This window comes from Dendrobium catenatum, unplaced genomic scaffold, assembly GCF_001605985.2.
Source record: "Dendrobium catenatum unplaced genomic scaffold, ASM160598v2 fragScaff_scaffold_645, whole genome shotgun sequence".
In the NCBI taxonomy this organism is placed as follows: domain Eukaryota; kingdom Viridiplantae; phylum Streptophyta; class Magnoliopsida; order Asparagales; family Orchidaceae; genus Dendrobium; species Dendrobium catenatum.
The window spans coordinates 52,101-72,984 of NW_021319107.1; the positions used below are offsets into that span (position 1 = coordinate 52,101).

Sequence of the window (20,884 nt, forward strand, 5' to 3'; positions counted from 1 at the left end):
AGTTAATTTATAACACATTTTTAAATCAATTATAAAATGTTTTCATGTAGACATACTCACATTTCAAAATAAGAACGAAAGAAATTTACAAAACATGAATTTTTTTATTGATATAAAAAAAATCAGATACATTTAGACTATTGATACCAATATTAAAATAACATAACATCCAATCATAAACATCTCAACACAAAAATAAGTACTAAAAAAGAGAAATAAAAGGACAAAATCACATCACATCATATCACAGGTAAAGGACTAGCATAAGCAATGACAAAGAAGTATATCTTAAAGTTAGAGGGGCCCTGGTTTGGAAGAGGTGGCTGGTTGAATACTGAAAAATAGCTATTCATCGTAGCTACATTTGTACTAACCGTATCAAACTGACCACGAATCCACCCCATATCCTCTTTGTACCTTGCTTCCTATTGATTTAAATGTGTCTCAATTTGATCAAATTGTTGACCAAAGTGAGTTTCAATACAATCAAAATGGTGGATCAACTCTTGAAAGTAGTGCTGATCAGGTCGAGGTGCAAGAGCAGGTGCTTCCCCTTCTTCTTCAGAATCTCCACTAGAACTATGGTCTCTGCCAAACAAAGATTGAAAAGAAGCATCAGTAAAATAGTTTGGAATTTTAGTGGGAGGATCAAGATGAAAAGCATGGTATTTCTTATTTAAAATGTATGTCACTAAGTGTCCTAGAGTAATATTCTTCTTCCCCTTCTGATGAGGAAGCCAAATTTTAGATAGCTTATACAAGTAGTCCAGGATGTGTTGGGCCTCATCAAGAGTTTGTTTTATCATGATCAAATATGTGACGGTGAACATGAGAGGAGTCATATTTATATGATCACTAGCCTTATAAATGATTGAAGTTCTTAAGAAATGCTGGATGATCCGGGCATTTTGATTCAATGTGTAGACTCTTTGCTAAGTGACATACTTGAGTTACACCTCTAAGAATTTTATTAATATCAGATAACTCATAATCAAATTTAGAGGTCAAGGTGAGAGCTCTAGTTTTATCCTTACTGTCAAATGTGATTCTTTTGGATTAAATTAAAATCTAACACACAAACAAACACTAAATATTATATCTGGTATGCTTATAGTCAAATAAAGCAATGATATAATTATACCTCTAAATATCTTTTGATCAACAAATTTTCCATTTGGGTCCTTATCCAACTGAATTGAGGAACTCATTGGTGTAGTTACTGGTTTAGTATTATCCATTTCATATTTCTTGAGAATTTCCTTAATATACTTTGACTAGTTAAGAAATGTTCCATTTTAATTTTTTTTAATAATAAAACTAAGAAAATTTCTTAGGTATCTCATTAAACTCATCTCAAATTTACTACTCATTATTTTAGAAAAATTATCACAAATATTTTTATTTATAGATCTAAAAATGATATCATAAACATATATCTGAATAATGAGTATATCGTCTTCTAGTTTTTTCAAAAAGAGAGTGGTGAACACCCTTCCTTTTATAAAAGATCTCTTTAATAGGAAAGTGCTTGATATCTAATACCAAGTCCTAGGTGCCTATTTCAATTCATATAATACCTTTTTCAATTTATATACATGATTAAGAAGTTTTAAATTTTCAAAACCTTGAGGTTTCTCAACATAAACATCCTCTTATATCACACCATTCAAAAAGGAACTCTTAACATCCATTTAAAATAGTTTAAAGCCTTTGAAACAGGTAAAGGCTAACACACCCTAATTGCTTCAAGTCTAGCTATAGAGGCAAAAGTCTCTACAAAATCAATACATTTAATTTGATTATATCCCTTAGCCACCAATCTAGTCTTATTCTAATCACAAATCCTAAATCATTCAATTTATTTTTGAACACTACTTAGTTCCAACTACACTTTGATCATTTAGCCTTTTAATCAATTCTCAAACTTTATTCCTTATAAATTGATTCAACTCCTCTTGCATGGCCAAAATCTAAAAATTATTCGAAAGTGTATGATTAATATTTGTGGGTTCAATCATAGAAATAAAGGTAGAATGGTCAGCCTCTTTGCTAAGTCCTTTCCTAGTCCTAACACCCTTACTAGGTTCACCTAAAGTCAATTCCTTAGGGTGATTTTTAAAAAAAATTCTATTCTCTAGGAAAAGGTTTTTCTTTCTCCAGATTTTCTTATAAGTTTATCTTTTCAATCTTTTGGGAGTTATTTTCTATATGATTCTCTTCCAAACTTAGCTCTTCCAAAATGTTAGATTTACCAAATACAATATGTGTGGTCTCCTCAACTACCAATGTTTTTTTGCTAAACACTCTAAATGATTTTCTAACACTAGAGTATCTAAAAAAAATTCCTTCATCTAATTTTAGATCAAATGTTCCTAAAGAAGATTTTTCATTATTATGTATGAACACCTTACATCGAAAAATATGTGAATGTGACAAATTAGGTATTTTCCCCTTAAGAAGCTTATAGTGTATTTTATTTAATTTTGATCTAATGTTCATCCTATTCAGAAGATAACAAGTTGTACTAACTGCTTTAGCTCAAAAATATTTTGGAAGAAAATATTCTGTTAATATGGCTCTAGCAGCTTTAATTAATATTTTGTTCTTTCTTTTTACTATCCCATTCTGCTGAGGGTTCCTTGGTGCAAAAAAATTATGATAAATTCAATTTTCTTTTAAAAAATCTTGCAATTTTTTATTTTCAAATTCACCTCCATGATCACTTTGAATTGTTAAAATTTCACATCCTAGTTTTTTTTGAAAGTACAAGATGCACTAAGAGGGGAGGGTGAATTAGATATTTAAAAACTTCTTTAATAAAAAGAAATATCTTTTTATAACACTATGGGGAAGCGAATTACATTCATAATAAAAAAATAAATTATTAATTTCACCCACGCAGTAAATCACAACAAAAATAAATGTAGAAATAAAATGTAGAAATAATAAAGGAAACAACACATCAGATTTATAATGGTTCAGTCAAAACTTGACCTACGTCCACTCCGTAGTGGCACCCTCCAAGTATTACACTAAACCTTTAGTGATTCTCCTTTAGCCCCACAGCTAGGCAGAGAAGCCCTTACAAAATTACTTCCACCATTTCCGGTGCGGCGGAGGAGCATGGTCCATTGACACCAAAGAGATCTTCTTCTTCCCAAAACATCCCTCAAGATGAACCTTGAATCGGATGGTACTAAGGTGCAAGCTCGCTGGAGCAACCATGTGAAATCTCCTTCACACTCTCTTGAAATCCCCTCCAAGGATCTTCTCCCTCTCTCAAACTCCACTCTTTCCTCTCTCCATTTCAAGGCATCTCTTCAAGTTTTCTCCAAAAGAACAAAGACACAATGGCTGTCAAAAGATTCCTATAAAGTCTTATGAGGGTGCTTAAAAAGAGGGCTAAAAAAATCTTTAAAAACTCAATTCATTCGTCAAAGATCGTACCGTGCGATTGCAAGATCATCCAGTACGATGTGCAAAAATTGACCTGTTTGAACTGTATGATCACCACTTAGTACTGTATGAACATTTCAATTTACATGTTCTTACTGTATGATGTTCAGTTAGTACTGCACGAACTGTTTAATAAAAATACAGTTCATCCAAGACAAAGCATGGGACAGTTAAAATCATCTCTGTTGATGATATAGTACAACATAGTTCGTACAGTATAATCAAAATATCAAAATTAATCTGTTTTGATTGAATAATCACAAGATTAAATTAGACAATATTTTAAACATTATACAGCAAGATAATGATCGTACAGTACAATTAGAATAACATTTCAAATTCAATTTTTTTTTCTAATTTAATAGACGGTGGGCTTTCTAATTATACCAGATCATCTAATATGATATGGTGTTCGTACTGTATGATTAGATATACTTAAAAAAAATTTAGGAAAATAAAATATTTTAATTAATTTTTGTTACACTAGATCATACAGTATGATCCAGATTGTACAGTACGATATACAAAAAAAATTAAAATATTTAAAATTATTTTTTACTCCCCTTGTGTATGTGTACGATCACCAATCTAATATATATCATTACAAGACTTAACTCATGAAATGAAAATTAAACACTCATTAAATACAGCTAATTTTACATAATCTTGAGTCTTGAATCTTCAAAGAATGGTGCACGGTGTACCTAAAATATTAGTCAACGCACAAATAAATATGCACTATAAATACTAGGAGAAATAAAGGATTAATCAATATTATTTATTATCATCAAAATTATAAACTTGAAATCCAGAGTTGCAATATATTTTGAAACCAAGTCAAAAAGTTTCTAAATTCCTCAAATGATTCACTCTTATGAAATAAAAATTTAACCTAAGTGAATCTCGAAAAGTCATTAACAATCATAAATATGTATGCCTTTCCTCTTAGACTTATAGTACCAATAGGTCAAAAAAGATCTATATGAATAATCTCTAATGGTTAATTAGTTATAAGATCCTTAGTGGGATGAAATGAAGATTTCACCTTTTTTTTTGTTGACATGCATCACAAAGGTGATCCTTAGTAAAGTTTAGTTTTGAGATATCTCAAGCAAGTTTTTTTTTGGATAATTTTTCTAAGGCTTTTCATACTAGCATGAAAAAGCATCCTATATTATAATCATGATTCATCAAAAATTATTTTTAAATAAAAGGCATTAGAATATTTAATATAATTTAAATTTAGCATATATATCTATATATTATTTATCCTATTTCCATGTAGTACATCAATTCCATTTTGGCTTTATATGTAGCTAATGGCAAAAAAATTTAACACTATATCCTCTATCATATAACTGATTAATACTCAAAAGATTATACTTTAAGCCTTCTACAAGTAACATATTTTCAATGAAAAAATTATTCAAGCTATCAATCATATCTGTCCCTACCACTTTTCTAGTGGTATTACCTCCCAGTGTAACCTTGCCTCAATTCCTAGCTTCTAGCGATATGAATTATGTAGTGTCTCCAGTCATATGCTTCGAGCAATCACTGTCTAGGTATCAAATACTGTTATAAGGTCTTTTATAAGTGCGTTTCTATAAAATAATCAAATGTTAGTCATGGGAACCTAAATAAGTTTGATTTTTTTTTTTTCGGCAAAATTAAACTAGATGCATGTATGATATGGTTTTTTTATGCATCTTATGTCTCCACACTAAGTGAATTTTACTATGAATAATACAAGTGTGTGAAATATGCTCAATCATTTCACAAATAAAACACTTAACTCTAGGAAAAAGATATTTTAATCTCCGATAATAAAGTTATACCTTCATAGGTTTTAATATTTTTGACTTTAAAATAGGATCATTAAAATCTTCAAGTTTAGGGGATCCTATTATCCTCAAGAGATTTTACTATCACTCTAATAAATGAGTTTGCATTTTCTAATACAGTATTATCAAATTTTAAATCGTGCTATCTACTTTCAGATTTATCTTTAAAAGTTTTAAATTCTTTTTTTTTTAATTAAGTCTAGGATGATTTTAATAATTCATTTTGATTATTCAAATCATCAAATTCATCAAATAAACTCATGTGATTATTATCAATATGTGCATAATCTTTTCTAAGGATTTCAAGCTTTTTCTATAACTTTAGGAAATCTAAATTCAACTTACCATGCATTTTTTGAGTTTTTTATATGTCATATGAGTTATTTCAAAAACTTCTAGTAATTCATTATAGCTTAAGTCAAGTTCATCTTCATAATCTGACTGATCAATATTATCGACCATTAAGCACAGATTGGTGTCTTCTTCTTCCTTTTCTATTTTTGATGAATCTGAAGCCGAGTATGCCTAAAAACCTCACTGAAATTTCTTCTATTCCTTCCTCACAATTGTTTTCTCTTCCACATTCTCTTTGCTAGGAGTGACTTTAACATTAAGGCAATCCAATTTGACATGTCCAAGTTTCGTGCATTCGTAGCAAATAATATTGTTAGAAACCTTAACATTCTTATAAAACTTACCTTTATTCTACTATTGATGTCTCTTTTGCTTCCACTTTAGAAAACTTCTAAATTTCCTGGTCATTAAGGTAATATTATCTTCATCCTCAAGTGACGACTAATCACTCTCCTAGTCATCCACTTTCAAAGCTATATTCTTCTCCTTTTGCTTTTCTCCTGTATCAATCTATTTTTAAGTCACTCCTTACTCGTAAAATATTAGTGATCCAAGAAAATTGTCAATAGAATATATATTTAATTCCTTAGACTATGTAATAGCAATTCCTTTAGCAACATAAGTCATAAGCAAACAACAAAGTATTTTATTAATCATTTCAACATTCGTTAGTTTCCTATCTAATGCATGTAAAGAAGTAACTATTTGAGTGAAACATGTATACATGTTAGAAATGGATTGATTTGGTTTAAAATAAAATAGTTCATAATCATATAATAAAATATCTAATCTAGATTGTTTCATTCCATTAGTTCATATGTTATACAAAGTTTGGCCCAAATTTCTTTTCAAGTTTTGCAAGTAGAAACACGCATGTAATCTTCTTATTTTAGTGCAGAAAAGAAACTATTTAAATATTTCACATTTAACTGAGCTAATTCACATTCTTCTATAGTCTAGTCAGTAAACGGTGTTTTAGTTCTAATGCCATTTTTTAGTCTAGTTGGCTAGGGTATCCATCTTGTAATAAAATCCACATGTGATAGTCAAGCGATTGAAGAAAATTAGACATATGTGTTTTATACAAATTAAAAGGGATATTATTAAATAATGGAAGTCTAGTGATCAAATAACCTTCATGTGTGTTACGATTTCCAAAAAGCAGCCATTATCATTTTTAAAAAGTAGTCTAAATTTTAAGTTTTGAAATAAATCTCTAATACCACTTGTAAAGTCTATATAGGTTGTTAAACCTATGCAAATGATAACCACTTGAACTGCAGCCCAACCAGCCAACCACAGTAAACTAAAATTCCATTGCATAGAAGCAATAAGACAGCAGAAAGAACAAAACCATATGCCAGTCAAATGTATGATGTCCAGACAGAAACGAACCAGCAAAAAGGTTCCCAGAAATAACCCAAAGGAGTAATTATCAGTAGCAAAGTTGCAACTTTTGAATTAAGAGATGACCATTTTTCCATTTGTTCAACTTCAGGCAAATAGCTCTAGAGATTCTATTATAAAGAGTAGTGACACAAACAACATTACCTTTAAACTTTCTGGTATTACGCTCAATCCAGATAAAGTAAATATCAGCATGAAAAATAAGAAGGGTAGCATCCTTAGTTTCACGGTTGATGTTCAGCCCATCAATAAAGTGAAGAGCTTGGGCAATATTTGGTCTCAAATAAAAATTCTTAAATTGTGGAATGAGCATAGTTATGAGTTGAAATGAATAGTCACATTCAAACATTAAGTGAGAGCGATTTTCCAAAAAACCAAGGCAAAGAGGGCAAGAAGTGTCCTCAATTAAAATATTTCTGTACCTCAAAGCTTCTACAGTTTTAAGACCACCATTTATAGCAATCCAGGTGCAAGAAGAGTATCTAATGGAATGTTTCTTGTGTCAAACTAATTGATACCAGTCCACATCCGAATCAGAAAATTTTCTCATTGTAAAAATCTTTAAAAGTTGCATTCTCATTGTTATCCCATGTAATATGATAAGGGCAGTTAAGAGCAATGGGAATATCAAGAATAATATCTTTAATACTAGGACTCAGAGAAGGAGGAAGAGACCACGAGCCATCAGAAATCCAAGTTCCAAGGTTACAGCCAGAGCCAGACGACCAAGGAAAATTATGTCCAGGAAACAAAGAGGAAAAACTATCACTAAGAACCCAATGATCCCAATAGCAATTGATAGGACTATTAGGAGCAATATGAAAACAGAAATTCATCTTAAACATGATGGCAGTAGAGCAGACATTTTTCCAGAAAGCCGAACTAGAGGAGTTGCCAGGTTTCCAAGGTGAAATGTATCTAGTTCTCAGCCAACTAGATAGAGGGTTCTTAATGTTGTACATTCTAAGAATGGTGCGGCAGTTAAAAGCAATTTTAAGAACATTAAGTGCTGCAATACCCAGACCTCCCTTAGAAAGAGGTTTAGTAGTAGAACTCCAAGAAATTAAGTGCATTTTCTTAGAGCAAGTGTCGCCGTGATATAAAAACTTGGAACTAACTTTGGCAATAGCTTTCAAAACAGTTTTTGGGATTGTAGAACCACGGATCCAATAGGCCACCAGATTAGAAATAGTATACTTTATAAATTGTAATCTACCTGCAAAAGAGAGTAGCTTTGCTTTCCAACTGGAAAGCAAGTTAGTAACTTTTTCAATCAAAGGGGAGAAATCAGAGATCTTGGATCTACCTAAGGAAATAGGTATACCCAAGTAAGAGATTTTGGTGGAGCAATTATGAATGTGGAGAGCTTGAGAAATAGAAGGGGAGATGTTGGTTAGAGGGGAGATGAGAAGGGAACTCTTGTGCAAGTTAAGGTGAAGGCCGGCAAGGTTGGAGGAGAGATCCAAATTCGTTATGAGGTTGTCACAATTTTGAATATTAGCCTTACCAAAAACCAAAAGATCATCAGCATAGGTAAGGTGAGTAAGTTGAAAATTATCCAACTTAAAGCCTTCAAAACAGTCTTGATGAGAGGAGTCATCAATAATACAAGAAAGGGCATCCATAATAATGCAGAAAAGGTAGGGGCTAAGCGGGCATCCTTGCCTAAGCCCAGAAGAGGAACTAAAAAAACCATGCAAACCCCCATCAATACAAATAGAGAAGTGAGTATCATTGATGCATGCTTTAATCCAGTTAATGAAAATCTGAGGGAAGCCCTTTTGTGCCGGTCTAGCAAAAAGAAAATCTCTGGAGACAATGTCAAAAGCCTTTCTAATATCCAGTTTAGCACAGAAGTATTGGTTCCGGTGCCTCTTGTTAAAGTAACCAATAATATCAGCCGCAAGAATAGAGTTATCAGTGGAAAGTCTATTAGAGATAAAAGCAGCCTGACTATGGTGAATGATATCTTGCATAAAAGGTTTCATTCTAGAAGCAATAATCTTGGCAATAATCTTGTGAAAGACATTGCAAAGAGAAATGGGTCTAAAGTCTTGAATGGTGTCTGCGTGAGTTTTCTTGGGGATAAGAGCTAAAATAGTAGCTTTGGCCCTTTTAGGGAGATAATTCTTAGTGAAGAAAGACTTAACAGCTCTGCAAACCATAGGTCCAGTAATTGACCAAGTTGTTTTGTAAAAACCAAAATTAAAGCCATCTGGGCCAGGAGCTGAAGAATTACAGCCAGACTTAATAGCCTCATGGATTTCCTCATTAGTTACAGGAATGATAAGGGAATATATAGCTTCAACAGATAAGAGATTGCCACTAGGAATGATACTCAAATCAACTAGTGGAGGCTTTGGAGAGTTGTAGAGAACCTTGAAGTGATCAACAATAAAGAATATTATCAGCTTGAGCCTAATCATTATTGCAAATAGAGGAATGTAAGATGCTCAAATTTTGAGATTTCCTTCGGTGAATCTTGGAGTATAAGAATTTTAAATCTTCCTCTCCATTCTTTAACCAATTAACTTTGGATCTCTGAATAATCCAATTAGCTCTCATAGAGTTGTAGTAGGAATAATCACAATTAACCTTCTTAAGCTGAGTACAGAAGTTGACATTAAGAGGGTCAGAGTCAACTTTAAGTTGAATTTGATTTTGCAAAGAGGAAAGTTTAGCACACTTTGTCTCTAAATGATTAGAATTCACCCATTTCTTGGACTTGATCTCTTTCTTCAAAAGGTTTAGCATATGGTAGAGAGAACTAATAGGATTGCCTTGGGAGGGAGAGGCAAAAATGTTAATAAGAATATCCCAAAATTCTGGGATCTTACACCAAAAGTTCTTAAACATAAACCTTTTAGAAGAGGCCCTTACCAATTTGGATTTGAGAATCAGAGGAGTGTGGTCCGAAACAAGACTGTTACAAACTTTGTAAAAGGAGTTTGGATAAGCAGAAATCCAAGAATCATTAATGAGCACACGATCTAGCTTCAGGTGGATAGGGTTGTCCTCCCTTTGATTAAACCATGTGAAGAAATTACCAGAAGATGGAAGATCCTCAAGATGTGCATCAAAAATAAATGAGTTGAGAGGAGCCAGCTTGGAATGGTTTAAAGCATTCCCACCATATTTTTCGGAGGGGAACCTGCAACAGTTGAAGTCTCCAAGAACAGCCCAAGGCAAACCAATACTATCTGAGATTTGTCTAAGCTCATCCCATAGAATATTTCATTCCTCAAAAAAATTGGAAGCATAGACAACAGATAATAGAAAAGGAGGAAGATTACCATTGTAAACCATGCCAGCTATAACTTGCTTAGAGACAAACGTAGGTGAGAAGTTGACCTTACTAGCGTTCCATTTGATCCCAATACGACCAGGTGCAGCGGTATGAAAGTTATGACAACACAGTTCGTTGTCAAAAATCTTGTGCGATGAACAGAACCAAGGATCATCTAGATTCTGAAGTAAAATACGATTTTCTAAGAGACAGAAAATATCAATGTCGTGTTCTTGAGCTAATTTTTTGCAACACAAAACTTTGTCAGGGTTGTTGAAACCCCTGATGTTCCAAACTACAATATTTGGATGAGTCATGAATGATTCTTTTTAGGCTTGGGGCCTTTCTTGGCACCTTTCCCTCTTGTATTTCTAGGAGACTGAGGAGCAGTATTTTGTTGGGAGGTTGAGGGCTTAGAATTGGAGATTGGTGAGGAAGTTTCAGCTTTTGATTGGGGTGAGAGGACAACGGGTTCAAAAACTGGGAAGGTGTTTGTAGCAGGTTCAAAGTTGGAAGCAATTTCAGAATCTGAGAGGGATTGCAAGATAGAGAATTTATTCGGAGAGATAGTATTTGGTGGAGGAGGAATGTGGGAAGGAAGAAGGGATTCAGATGAGGATGAAGTAGGCAGGGTGGGATCGTTAAGGTTAGGAATAGCCGTAGCTACAGGCTGTGAAGAGTGAAAGTCTGAGGGAAGAGGATTAACAGCAGTAGTAATAGGAACAACAGGTGTAGTAGAAACAGTAGGTGGTGGGTTTAGGGAAGAAGACGCAGCAAGGATAAAGGAAGGAATAATTGCAACGTCAGTAAGAGAAGGAGGAGCTAAATCGTGTGTTGAGGCGGGAGGAGGTACCGTCAAGATATTCGGGTTCGGAAGAATGCCCGTAGGATTTTTAGAAGGTGGTCTGGGTCTTCGGCTTGTGCTCCTACCACGATTGGTAGTAGGTGGAAGAAGAGGCTTGGGGTTTGGGTTGGATGGGCAGGAAGCTGATTGGTGGTTGAAGGATTTGCAGAAATTGCAGAGAGAAGGACGCCATTCGTATTGAATTTTCAGGTTGAAGAGTTTACCTTCAACCGTGATAGGAACAGTGGCCGGGTATGTAGCAGAGGAATCAACTTGAACACAAACTCGTGCATATGTAAGTCTAGATTTAGACGCAGTGAGGCTGTCGACAGCTAGTGGATTCCCGATTTTTGTTGCAATTTTTGAAATTCCGATCGGTGTCCAACAACACAACAGTAAATCATGTATCTTGAACCAAATTGGGACTGTAGAGTACTCGTCTGTTTCAGGAGAAAAATGAGAAGTCCATTTTTTGAAAATGAATGGTTTACCGAAAATGAACCACGAACCCTTTGTCCAAACCATCTCATAATCTTCGGCACAAGAGAATTTGAACAGGAAAAAACCTTCACTAAGAGAAACCAGTTTGATGTTACCTTTGAGATTCCACAGTTTTTTTACAGCATTGAGAAGAGCCTCATAAAACGGTCTTTTACCAAGGGAATAGCCTACCAGAGCGAGATTCCACTCATCAACAGCTCCCGCAATGTCATCAGAGGGAAAATCGATGATTTCCTCCGGTGTAGGAAGGGAGGAGATGTTGAACTCACAGACGTTCGATGAATCAGAAAAAACACGGTCCCAAGGCAAAGGGCAGGAGGTACCCGCCGGAGAAGAGGAGTTGGGGAGAGGTGGAAAGGCGGTGGAGTAGAGGGAGGTCCCCTTGCGTTAAAAAGGGCTCGACTCCGTCGAGACGTGTTATTGAAAGGAGGTAAGGATAGCAACAGATTCCTGTATCGAAGACTTTGAATGCAGATTTTAAAATTACCACATGAAGAGGCTTCCCCAATCCAAGTGATGAACCTTGTGTTCATTTTCATCAAATGAAGAAATCTCCAATTCTCTCTGCACCATTACCGTCATCAACTTTGTTGGATTTGCTGCTCATTATCTCACAGAGATTACTGCCCTCATTGATCACAAGCTCATTTGCTTCCTCTTGTTCTTCTGGTGTTTTTGCTAGAGAAAAAAGAATGTTCTTTGCTTTCTGGTCAGGAGATAATCCACCTCTCCAAATTTCCTTGAACCAAACAACTGTACTTTGATCGAATAATTGACTACCCATCATCACCCGGCGGTTGGGAACAGCTTTGAGTTGGTGGGAGACGTGAGCTCTGCTAGGGTTTTGGCGCCGCCCTAACCCCGGCGTTTTTTCTCCCGCCGTTCGCCCTCTTTCATGAGGGGGTGCCCTTTTCATGGCTGCTGCCTCTTTTTCCCCCTCCGATTTTCCTCCGCTTCCTGGGTCGGGGAACCCCTCTGTTTCTAGCCCCTCCCATCTCAACTTTATCGGCAATCTTACTCATCATGATCCAGTGGCTAATAGTTTCTCGGTTACGTTCGTCAATCCCACGACGAGGGTGCCTTTCTCTGCTGCCGAGCTGGACCTTGGGGTGCCGGACTGGGGGGGGCTCGCTGGTTGGATACTCTGTCGGTCCGCGACCGACTTACCTGAGTTTGCAGAACGCAATCAAGAAGGTTTGGAACTTGAAAGGTTCGGTTGAACTTCTCTCGCTTAATGATGGTTTTTTCTTGTTCAAATTTTCTTCACCGGAAGATTTTGAGAATGTTTGGTCTGGAGGGCCGTGGTTCCTTTTCGGGAGGCCGTTTATCCTCCAGAAATGGACGCCGAAGTTTAAACCTAAAAGGGATGAATGTAATTCTTTACCCATTTGGATCAAGATTGTGGATCTTCCCTTAGCTGTGTGGAACCCCATGGGCATCTCTAAAATTGCCAGTTTTGTCGGGTATCCGCTTGCGGTGGACTCTCTTACGGCGCGTAAGACCCGCTTGACTTACGCGCGCGTATGTGTTTCTGTCACTAATAATTCTACTTTTCCTGATGAAATTCCTATCTCTTTGGATGGGGATGACATGGCCTTGCAAGTAATCTACGACTGGAAACCGGTTCCGTGTTCCGGGTGCGGTTCTCTCGTCCATCCGTCAAATTTATGCCACAAGAAGCCTCAGACTGTTCCTTCCGCCCGACCACCAAACAGGGGAAGAAGCTCTAGTCGCACTAGACACCCTTCTCGCCCGCCCAAGCCTCCGGGCCCCGCTCTTCTCCCCTCCTCTGTTGTCATTGTCAATTCCCCCTCTCCTGCTCTTCTACCGTCTCCTGTCTCCGTCCCAATTATTCAGCCTGAGGTCAATCCTCCCCCTACTGATGCCACTACCCCTCATCCCGCTACCTCCACGTCACAATCCATTCAATTGGTGGAACAGCCGCCTCCACCTGTTGCCTCCCAACAGATTCCTGCTTTGGGTGACACTTTGGAAACACCTATCCCTAACTTAAACTCTCCACTTGAGGATGTTCTTTCGTCGGAGCTACCTACCAATTCTCCTGAGGAGAACAGTCAAACCAATTCGCCTGACTGTGCTCTTATTTCTTCTTTTGAGCACATTCGGCAAAAAACTACTGTCTCTACGTCTCCTAATAAATTCTCTGTCTTGCTGAACGAGGATCAATCTGACCTGCATTCTGAAGCCGATGTTTCTTCCTCTATGAGTCTAAAGGATCAAATTCCTGATAAAGGTCAATCCCAAAAATCTCAACATGCTAAATCAACTAGATCCAAAGGTGCTAAGAAAGCACAACCCCTTTCTAAGTCTAAATGACCTTACAAACCTTACCATCTATCGGGTGCTGGAACATTCGAGGTTTCAACAAGCCTGAGAAGGTTCTTGCGGTTAAGAATTTAGTTAACAGCCATCACCTTGATATGATTTGTATCCTTGAAGCCAAAATTTCCTCTTCTTCCTTCTCTGACCCCTGGTTTTCTTATACGCACCAGGTTTTTCCTAATGAGCAAAGCTGTAATAACTTCAGTTTTTCTGCTTGTGGCCGAATTTGGTTAAAATGGAATTCTTCTTCCATCACCTTCCACCCTACTAGCTCCACTTCTCAATTCATCCACGGTGTGCTTCATTTTGGAGCCCTCCCCCCTTTCATCCTTACTGTGGTTTATGCGGCTAACTCCCCTGCCCTGCGAGCTTCTATGTGGCATTCTCTTCTGGAGTTGGCTGAGGCTATCTCCTCCCCGTGGATTGTGATGGGAGACTTTAATTGTTTTCGGGTTCCTGGTGATAAGTCCGGGGGTAACCAAACTCATCCTAGTAGGCTGGGTGAGTTTAATAATTGGATTTTCAATTCGGGCACTTTGGATTTGAAATCGGTTGGTTTGAATTATACTTGGCACAATGGTCGGGTGGATGACCCTATCCACATTAAGCTTGACAGAATGCTAGTCAACCATCAGTGGCTTCATAGCTTTCCCTCCTCCTACTACAAAGTGCTTCCACCAAATTGCTCAGATCACTCTCCTTTGCTGCTCTCTTCGGGTGACAACTATTCCAATGCTAACAGATTTCAATTTAAAAACTTTTGGCTCAAGATGGATGGTTTTTGGGACACTCTTATTTCCTCTTTTGCCACTTATCATGATGGTAGTCCTATTTCTAATCTTTATGCTAAGCTCAAAAACCTCAAGTTTCAGCTCAAACAAAAACATTGGAACAATGACCATTTCTTAAAGTCCAAAATGGTGGAGCTCTGCCAGAAGCAAAATTTATGCTTGGAACAACTTCAATGCAATCCTTTAGATCCTCATCTTAATGCTATACTGAAGGACATTAATGCCAATATTTCCTCTATGCAAGAGGCATGGAGTTCTTGGATTATTCAACGGGCAAAGGCTAAGTGGCTAAGTAATGGGGAGGATGATTTGGGCTTCTTGTATGCTCGCATTAAATCTCGTGTCAATTCTTCTACGATTAAGGAAATTGTTACTGAAGAGGGGCATTTCACCTCCCCCAATGATATTGCTCTTGTAATTGTGGAACACTTTAGGAAGCTGTACAATCCCATTATACCTATGCAAAATTCTGCCATGGTTTTTCCCAAAGGAGACCCTATACCCGTGCATCTCATGGAACCTTTGATTGCTCCTGTTACTGACCAGGAGATTAAAGATGTTATTTTTGCGGGGCCCTCCTCTTCCTCTCCCGGCCCTGACGGCTTCACTTTTGAATTTTTTAAGGGGGCTTGGGAGATCATTGGCTTCTATGTGACCAATGCGGTTAAAAGTTTTTTTTCGGGTGCTCAATTACCCAGGTGCGCTAAGGCTTCTGCAATCACCCTTATACCTAAAAACAAACATGCCACGGATATTTCTGACTACCGGCCGATCTCTCTTTGTAATGTTTTTTATAAGCTCATTGCGAAGATCATTGCTAATAGGCTTAAATGTGTATTACCTCACATTATCCATCACAGTCAGGCCGGATTTATTGCTAAGCGCATTTCTACGGATAATATTATCTTGGCAAATGAAGTGCTTAGAGAATTTAATGGTACATCTTCCAGGAAGTTTTTTTGTGCCAAACTGGATATTCGGAAAGCCTTTGACTCGCTTTCTTGGGATTTTCTTATTTCTAGAATGAGGGATAAAGGCTTCCCTGAAAAATTTATTGCTTGGGTAAAATGCTGTATTCAGGACGTCCCTTTTTCAATCTGCATCAACGGGTCTCTGCATGGGTTTTTTACCTCCAAGGCCGGCTTAAGGCAAGGTTGCCCTCTCTCTCCTTTGCTTTTTGTGATTGCTATGGATGCGCTTTCTTGTTCTTTGGAGGAAGGACCTTTTACTGGTATCCCTTATGGCACATCTAATCTCAAGCATCTTTTATATGCGGATGACGTCTTTGTTTTTGGAGTTGCTTCAACTGCTAATGCTTGGGCCTTGTCTAACTTTCTCAAGGATTTTGGCTCTGCTTCTGGCCTTCATGTCAATAATGCCAAGTGCTCCATTTTATTCTCCAATAATACTCCCTTGGCTAATTCCATTTCCAATATTCTGTGCTTCTCTCCTTCTGATTACCACTTCAAATACTTGGGCCTTCCCATCTCCCCCAAAAAGCTTAATTTTTCTCACTTCCAACCACTACTGAGTAGAATTTCTACTCTACTTGATGGTTGGAAAGTCAAATTTCTTTCTTTTGCAGGACGTGTTCAGTATTTGAGATTTACTATTGCTAATACTCTGGCTTATTGGATTAGGGGAGCTATCATACCTAAGGCTTGCATTAAATATGTTGACAGAATTTGCTCCATATTTCTCTTTCATGGCTCCTCTCAGGGTAAGAAGCTTCATCTGGTGGCTTGGCGTGACACCTGTTTGCCTATCAATTTGGGGGGAATTGGTATCCCTAGCATTCAATCTTTATACCATGGGTTTGGCTGCTCCTTCCTGTCGAGGATGTATAATACTAAGTCTTTGGTGTTTGATTGGTTTAGACACAAGTATGTTTCCCCTTGGAAAAACCTTCCCACAGTTAGTTCGAAATTCTGGAAGTTCATTCATGGCATTGCTGGTAATATCATTACTGATATTAAGCTTCAGGTTTCCCCGGAAAATACTTTTCTCTCCTTTTTTTGGGATCCATGGCTTAATGGGAACAAGTTGGCTGATTTTATTAACCCTCCTACCGGTTGCCCTGATGATATTAGCTCTTATACTAGTGGGAATGTGTGGTGCATTCCTAGCAGTTTTCCTATGTGGCTGAAGCAACTCATCTCTTCTATTCCTCTTCAGGACCCATCCTCTACTACTTTAGCGTGGAAGAAATTCGATAAGCCTACCTTCAAAACATTTAGGCTGTTGTATTTTGATAATGTTCAGGAGGTGGCATGGGCTAAATTTGTTTGGCACAAGAGGGCAGCTCTTAGGTATTCTGCCTATGCTTGGCTGTTGTTTAAAAATGGTTTGAAAACGGCGGATGTTTTGGCTAAGAGGAACATTTTTATTACTTCTACTTGTCCCCTGTGCCGGACGGGAATTGAAAGTTATGCCCACTTATTTTTTTCATGTGAATTTTCTTTCGGTGTTCTTTCTTCTCTGCTGCCTATACTGAATGGTTTCCTCTTTAGACCCACTACTTTGCAGCTGTTTGAATTTCTGGAGGAAATTGGCACCTTTAATGCTGTGGAAAAAAAATTCTGTTATCTTGTAATTTGCTGTGTCATCTATTTCCTCTGGAGAGAACGTAACGATCGCAGATTTTCTAGTTCTCAGAGGAATCTTTTTGAGGTGGGTAAGCAGGTTGCTATGGCCATTAGCTCTAAAGTCTCACATTGGAAAGCCAAGGATGAATTGTTTTGTTCATTTCCAAATTGTTTTGCTGCTATATGAGGAGTGGGGCGAGGTTGGTTTTTTCATTTGCTGGATGGATAATGTATGGATGGGCATGTTTTGGAGGGGCTTTTTCCATTGTTTTTGCTGGGATATGAGATTGCCTGGCTGGATGGGGCATTTTGATGTTCGGGTTGTATGCTTATTCCAGAGAAGGTTTGCTGAATTTTGGCGGTCCACTTTTTTCTGTTATCGCTTTATTTTTGAGAGGGATCTTTCCCTCTACAGCCGGACGATGATGTGCGGAGCTAACAGTGACGAGGTGCCTCTGATTATCTCCTCCTTTGGACGGCCAGAATAGATCCATTTTGGTTTGTTGGTTGGCAGCTGTTGACAACAACCAAGAAGGTTTTGGTTCAAGCTTTGAATATGTGAGGCGTGTGTGAGCTTGTCTTTAAATTTGACCTAAACTGTTCACACACAAACACACACAAAGAAAAAAAAGTCTTCCAAGCCGTTATTTGAGGATGAATGGTTGTGATTTCCCTTTATATTTGTTTGTTTGAGACTAAAATAATATTATTCTTAATTTATCTATTATATTTTATATATAGACAGATCCATACAGCATAAGCATAGTTTTCACTATATTCTTTAGTATAGTGCAGGTGCTGAGCGCGTCTGAGGTCAATTTGGACGAGTCATGTACCCAAATGCACTATATATGGGTGACGTTGCACATCCGGATTAGCCTATGAAAGGTGTTTGACATCCGCATAGTAATAATTTTTTCCCTTCTTTATACTTAAACAAAACTTCAAACTTCTTCATGCTTAAATAAATTTATGTCGGGCTTTGCTTCAAAGTTAATTTATGCTCTATTAGTTTATTATGTTAAAATAGTAAAATAGCAATAATAAAAATAATATAATAATGGCAATATGTTATATTTCACTAATTATGATAATTTATAAAGAATAATACCAACTGATTTATATTTTTATTTCGGATAATTTTCGTAAATGGTTTTCTACAATAATATTTTTTTAGCACCATAATTTTTTATTGAAATTAAATGAAAAAATAATAGTAAAAAATTGTTCTCACATAAACTTTAATTGTAATAATTTAAGTTGTCCAAATTTTAGGTTTTGTATTCGGGATATCTTTTTGACTAATTTTATTTTTTTAATCGATAATTATTTTTTTTATTAACTATTGAATTTTTTACTTATTTATTTTTTAGAATTTTTATAATAAAAAATATTTTGTTATAATCTTAATAATAGGAATATTATTATTTATAGTAACTTCGCAAAATAATTTATAAAATATTCAGCTCTTCTAAAGAACTTTTTATTTGGTTTCGTTTGACGCGATTGCCAGAGGAGATATTTTGCTTACCCGATGTTTCTCTGCATCCGGTTCCTGGGGGGGAGAAAGAAAAAAGAAAGGGGGAAGGGGGGGAGAGGACGTATAATTGTTCCTTCTAAACAGATCCTTAGAATCTAATCTTCAAGTTATATAAATTATAAATTATTCATTTCTCAACCATTTAAAAAATATTATACTTTTTTTTGGTCTGTAAATTATATTAATTTTATTTTATGCTGACTCATTAGAGCCTTTGTTCTCCGATCTAAAGCTTTAACTCGATCCGAGGGTTAAGGATCTCGCTGGAATATTTTCGGACAATTTCAAACAGGGAGCATTGACTCATCTTATCCTCGCAAACCGAAGAAATTAATTAAGGTACGGAGTGCAGGGACGATGAACCGTCTGCAACACTAGTAAAACAGATACCGTTTGGTACCACTCGACGGCCTGGGTACGCTCGGTAACTCTTGTGTCTGTGCAGACGATTCTCACCCCGTCTGCACTCCGCACTAATAATTTTTCCCCGCAAACCTAACCTGTACTGAGTAACCCCGCCAATGGAGACGCTGGGTTTGACGACTGTTTCATCCGGCATCTCTCTTCGTCACTCTTCTTTCTCCTCGCGCTGCCTTATTTGCTCGAGAAGGGTGCGAAGGCTAAAAGTTTCAGCAAATTTTTTCTTTCTCGTGGATTGGCAAAAGCTTCTCTCACGGTTCTTCGGGGAGAATAATGTCTTCACAGTGAGATAGCTCCGATCATCTTAAGAAATCGCTCTCTTTTTGCTCCCTAAAGCTTCATTGTTAGGGCTGGATGTTTTGGGCAGTTGACAAGTGGGCTTGAAGCAGCATGGAGTAAACTCAAAGGAAAGGCATTATCTCTTCTCTTTGTTCTGTAAATTCTCATTCTCTTTACTGTATTTTTCTATTTCTTGCATTCTGTTTTTATTTGCTATAATTGCCTTACTGTAATTGTTTGCATTGCTAAATCAAGAAGATACGCATAGTTGTATTACAATTTACAAAAGAGCAGATTAAGAAGTGAAAAGAGTTATTGGTTTTAAACAGCTTTGAACTTTTTTCGTTGTTGGTTAGAAATTTTATTTTTTTTACTATTCTTCTGAACAATAATTGTTCTTTTTTACTTTTTTTGTTGATTTATCTTTTGCATTTATGTGCTGGCGATACAGAGGTTTTGAACAAAGGAGAACATAGCTGAACCCATGCGTGAACTTAGAAGGCTCTTTTGGAGGCTGATGTATGTTACTACATTTTCTTACTGGTTTCCTGGGTCTTATTTAAGTGTAGCTCTATATTTGGCTCTCAAGTGTGATGCATTCTCTTCGTGCAGGTGAGCTTGCCAGTTGTGCGAGAGATTAGTTTAGTATCAAGCAGTGGGTTGGATTGATTGAGGGGTGAAACCAGGATCAACAGTTGGTGATGTAGTGGATCGTGGAAGAATCGACCTGAAGAAGGATTTCGTCCCAATCCAGGGAAGAAGAGAAACAAAGCTTCAAGCTTTAAAATGTCATAATATTCTTCAATGAGCCATCCTAACTACAATACTTGATATTTATAAAGCTAAAGAGATTCTAGAAGCTAGTACTAACAAACTAGATAAGATATCCTAAGGAATACTTTAAGCTTTAAAATGCTCCACTTCATTCCTCCCTTGCGTTAAAAAGGGCTCTGACTCCGTCGAGACGCGTTATTGAAAGGGGTAAGGATAACAACAGATTCCTGTATGAAGACTTTGAATGCAGATTTTAAAATTACCAATGAAGAGGCTTCCCCAATCCAAGTGATGAACCTTGGGTTCATTTTCATCAAATGAAGAAATCTCCAATTCTCTCTGCACCATTACCGTCTCACTTTGTTGGATTTGCTGCTCATTATCTCACAGAGATTACTGCCCTCATTGATCACAAGCTCATTTGCTTCCTCTATGTCTTCTGGTGTATTTTGCTAGAGAA

At 36.8% G+C, this 20,884-nt stretch overlaps 1 protein-coding gene across 2 annotated transcripts in view; it reads right to left on the reverse strand.

The window, feature by feature from the left end:
• Positions 1-12,075: 12,075 nt before the first annotated feature.
• The window catches only part of LOC110098741 (pentatricopeptide repeat-containing protein At3g59040-like), a 12,879-nt gene continuing 4,070 nt past the window's right edge, over positions 12,076-20,884 (reverse strand). Inside the window, exon 2 of one of the 2 annotated variants that reach the window (XM_028695479.1) lies at positions 12,076-12,418. In XM_028695479.1, the coding sequence (XP_028551312.1) occupies positions 12,231-12,418 (188 nt within the window). In that variant the 3' untranslated portion in view covers positions 12,076-12,230. The remainder of the gene's footprint in view (positions 12,419-20,884) is intronic. The other variant, XM_028695480.1, reaches the window with a different exon arrangement.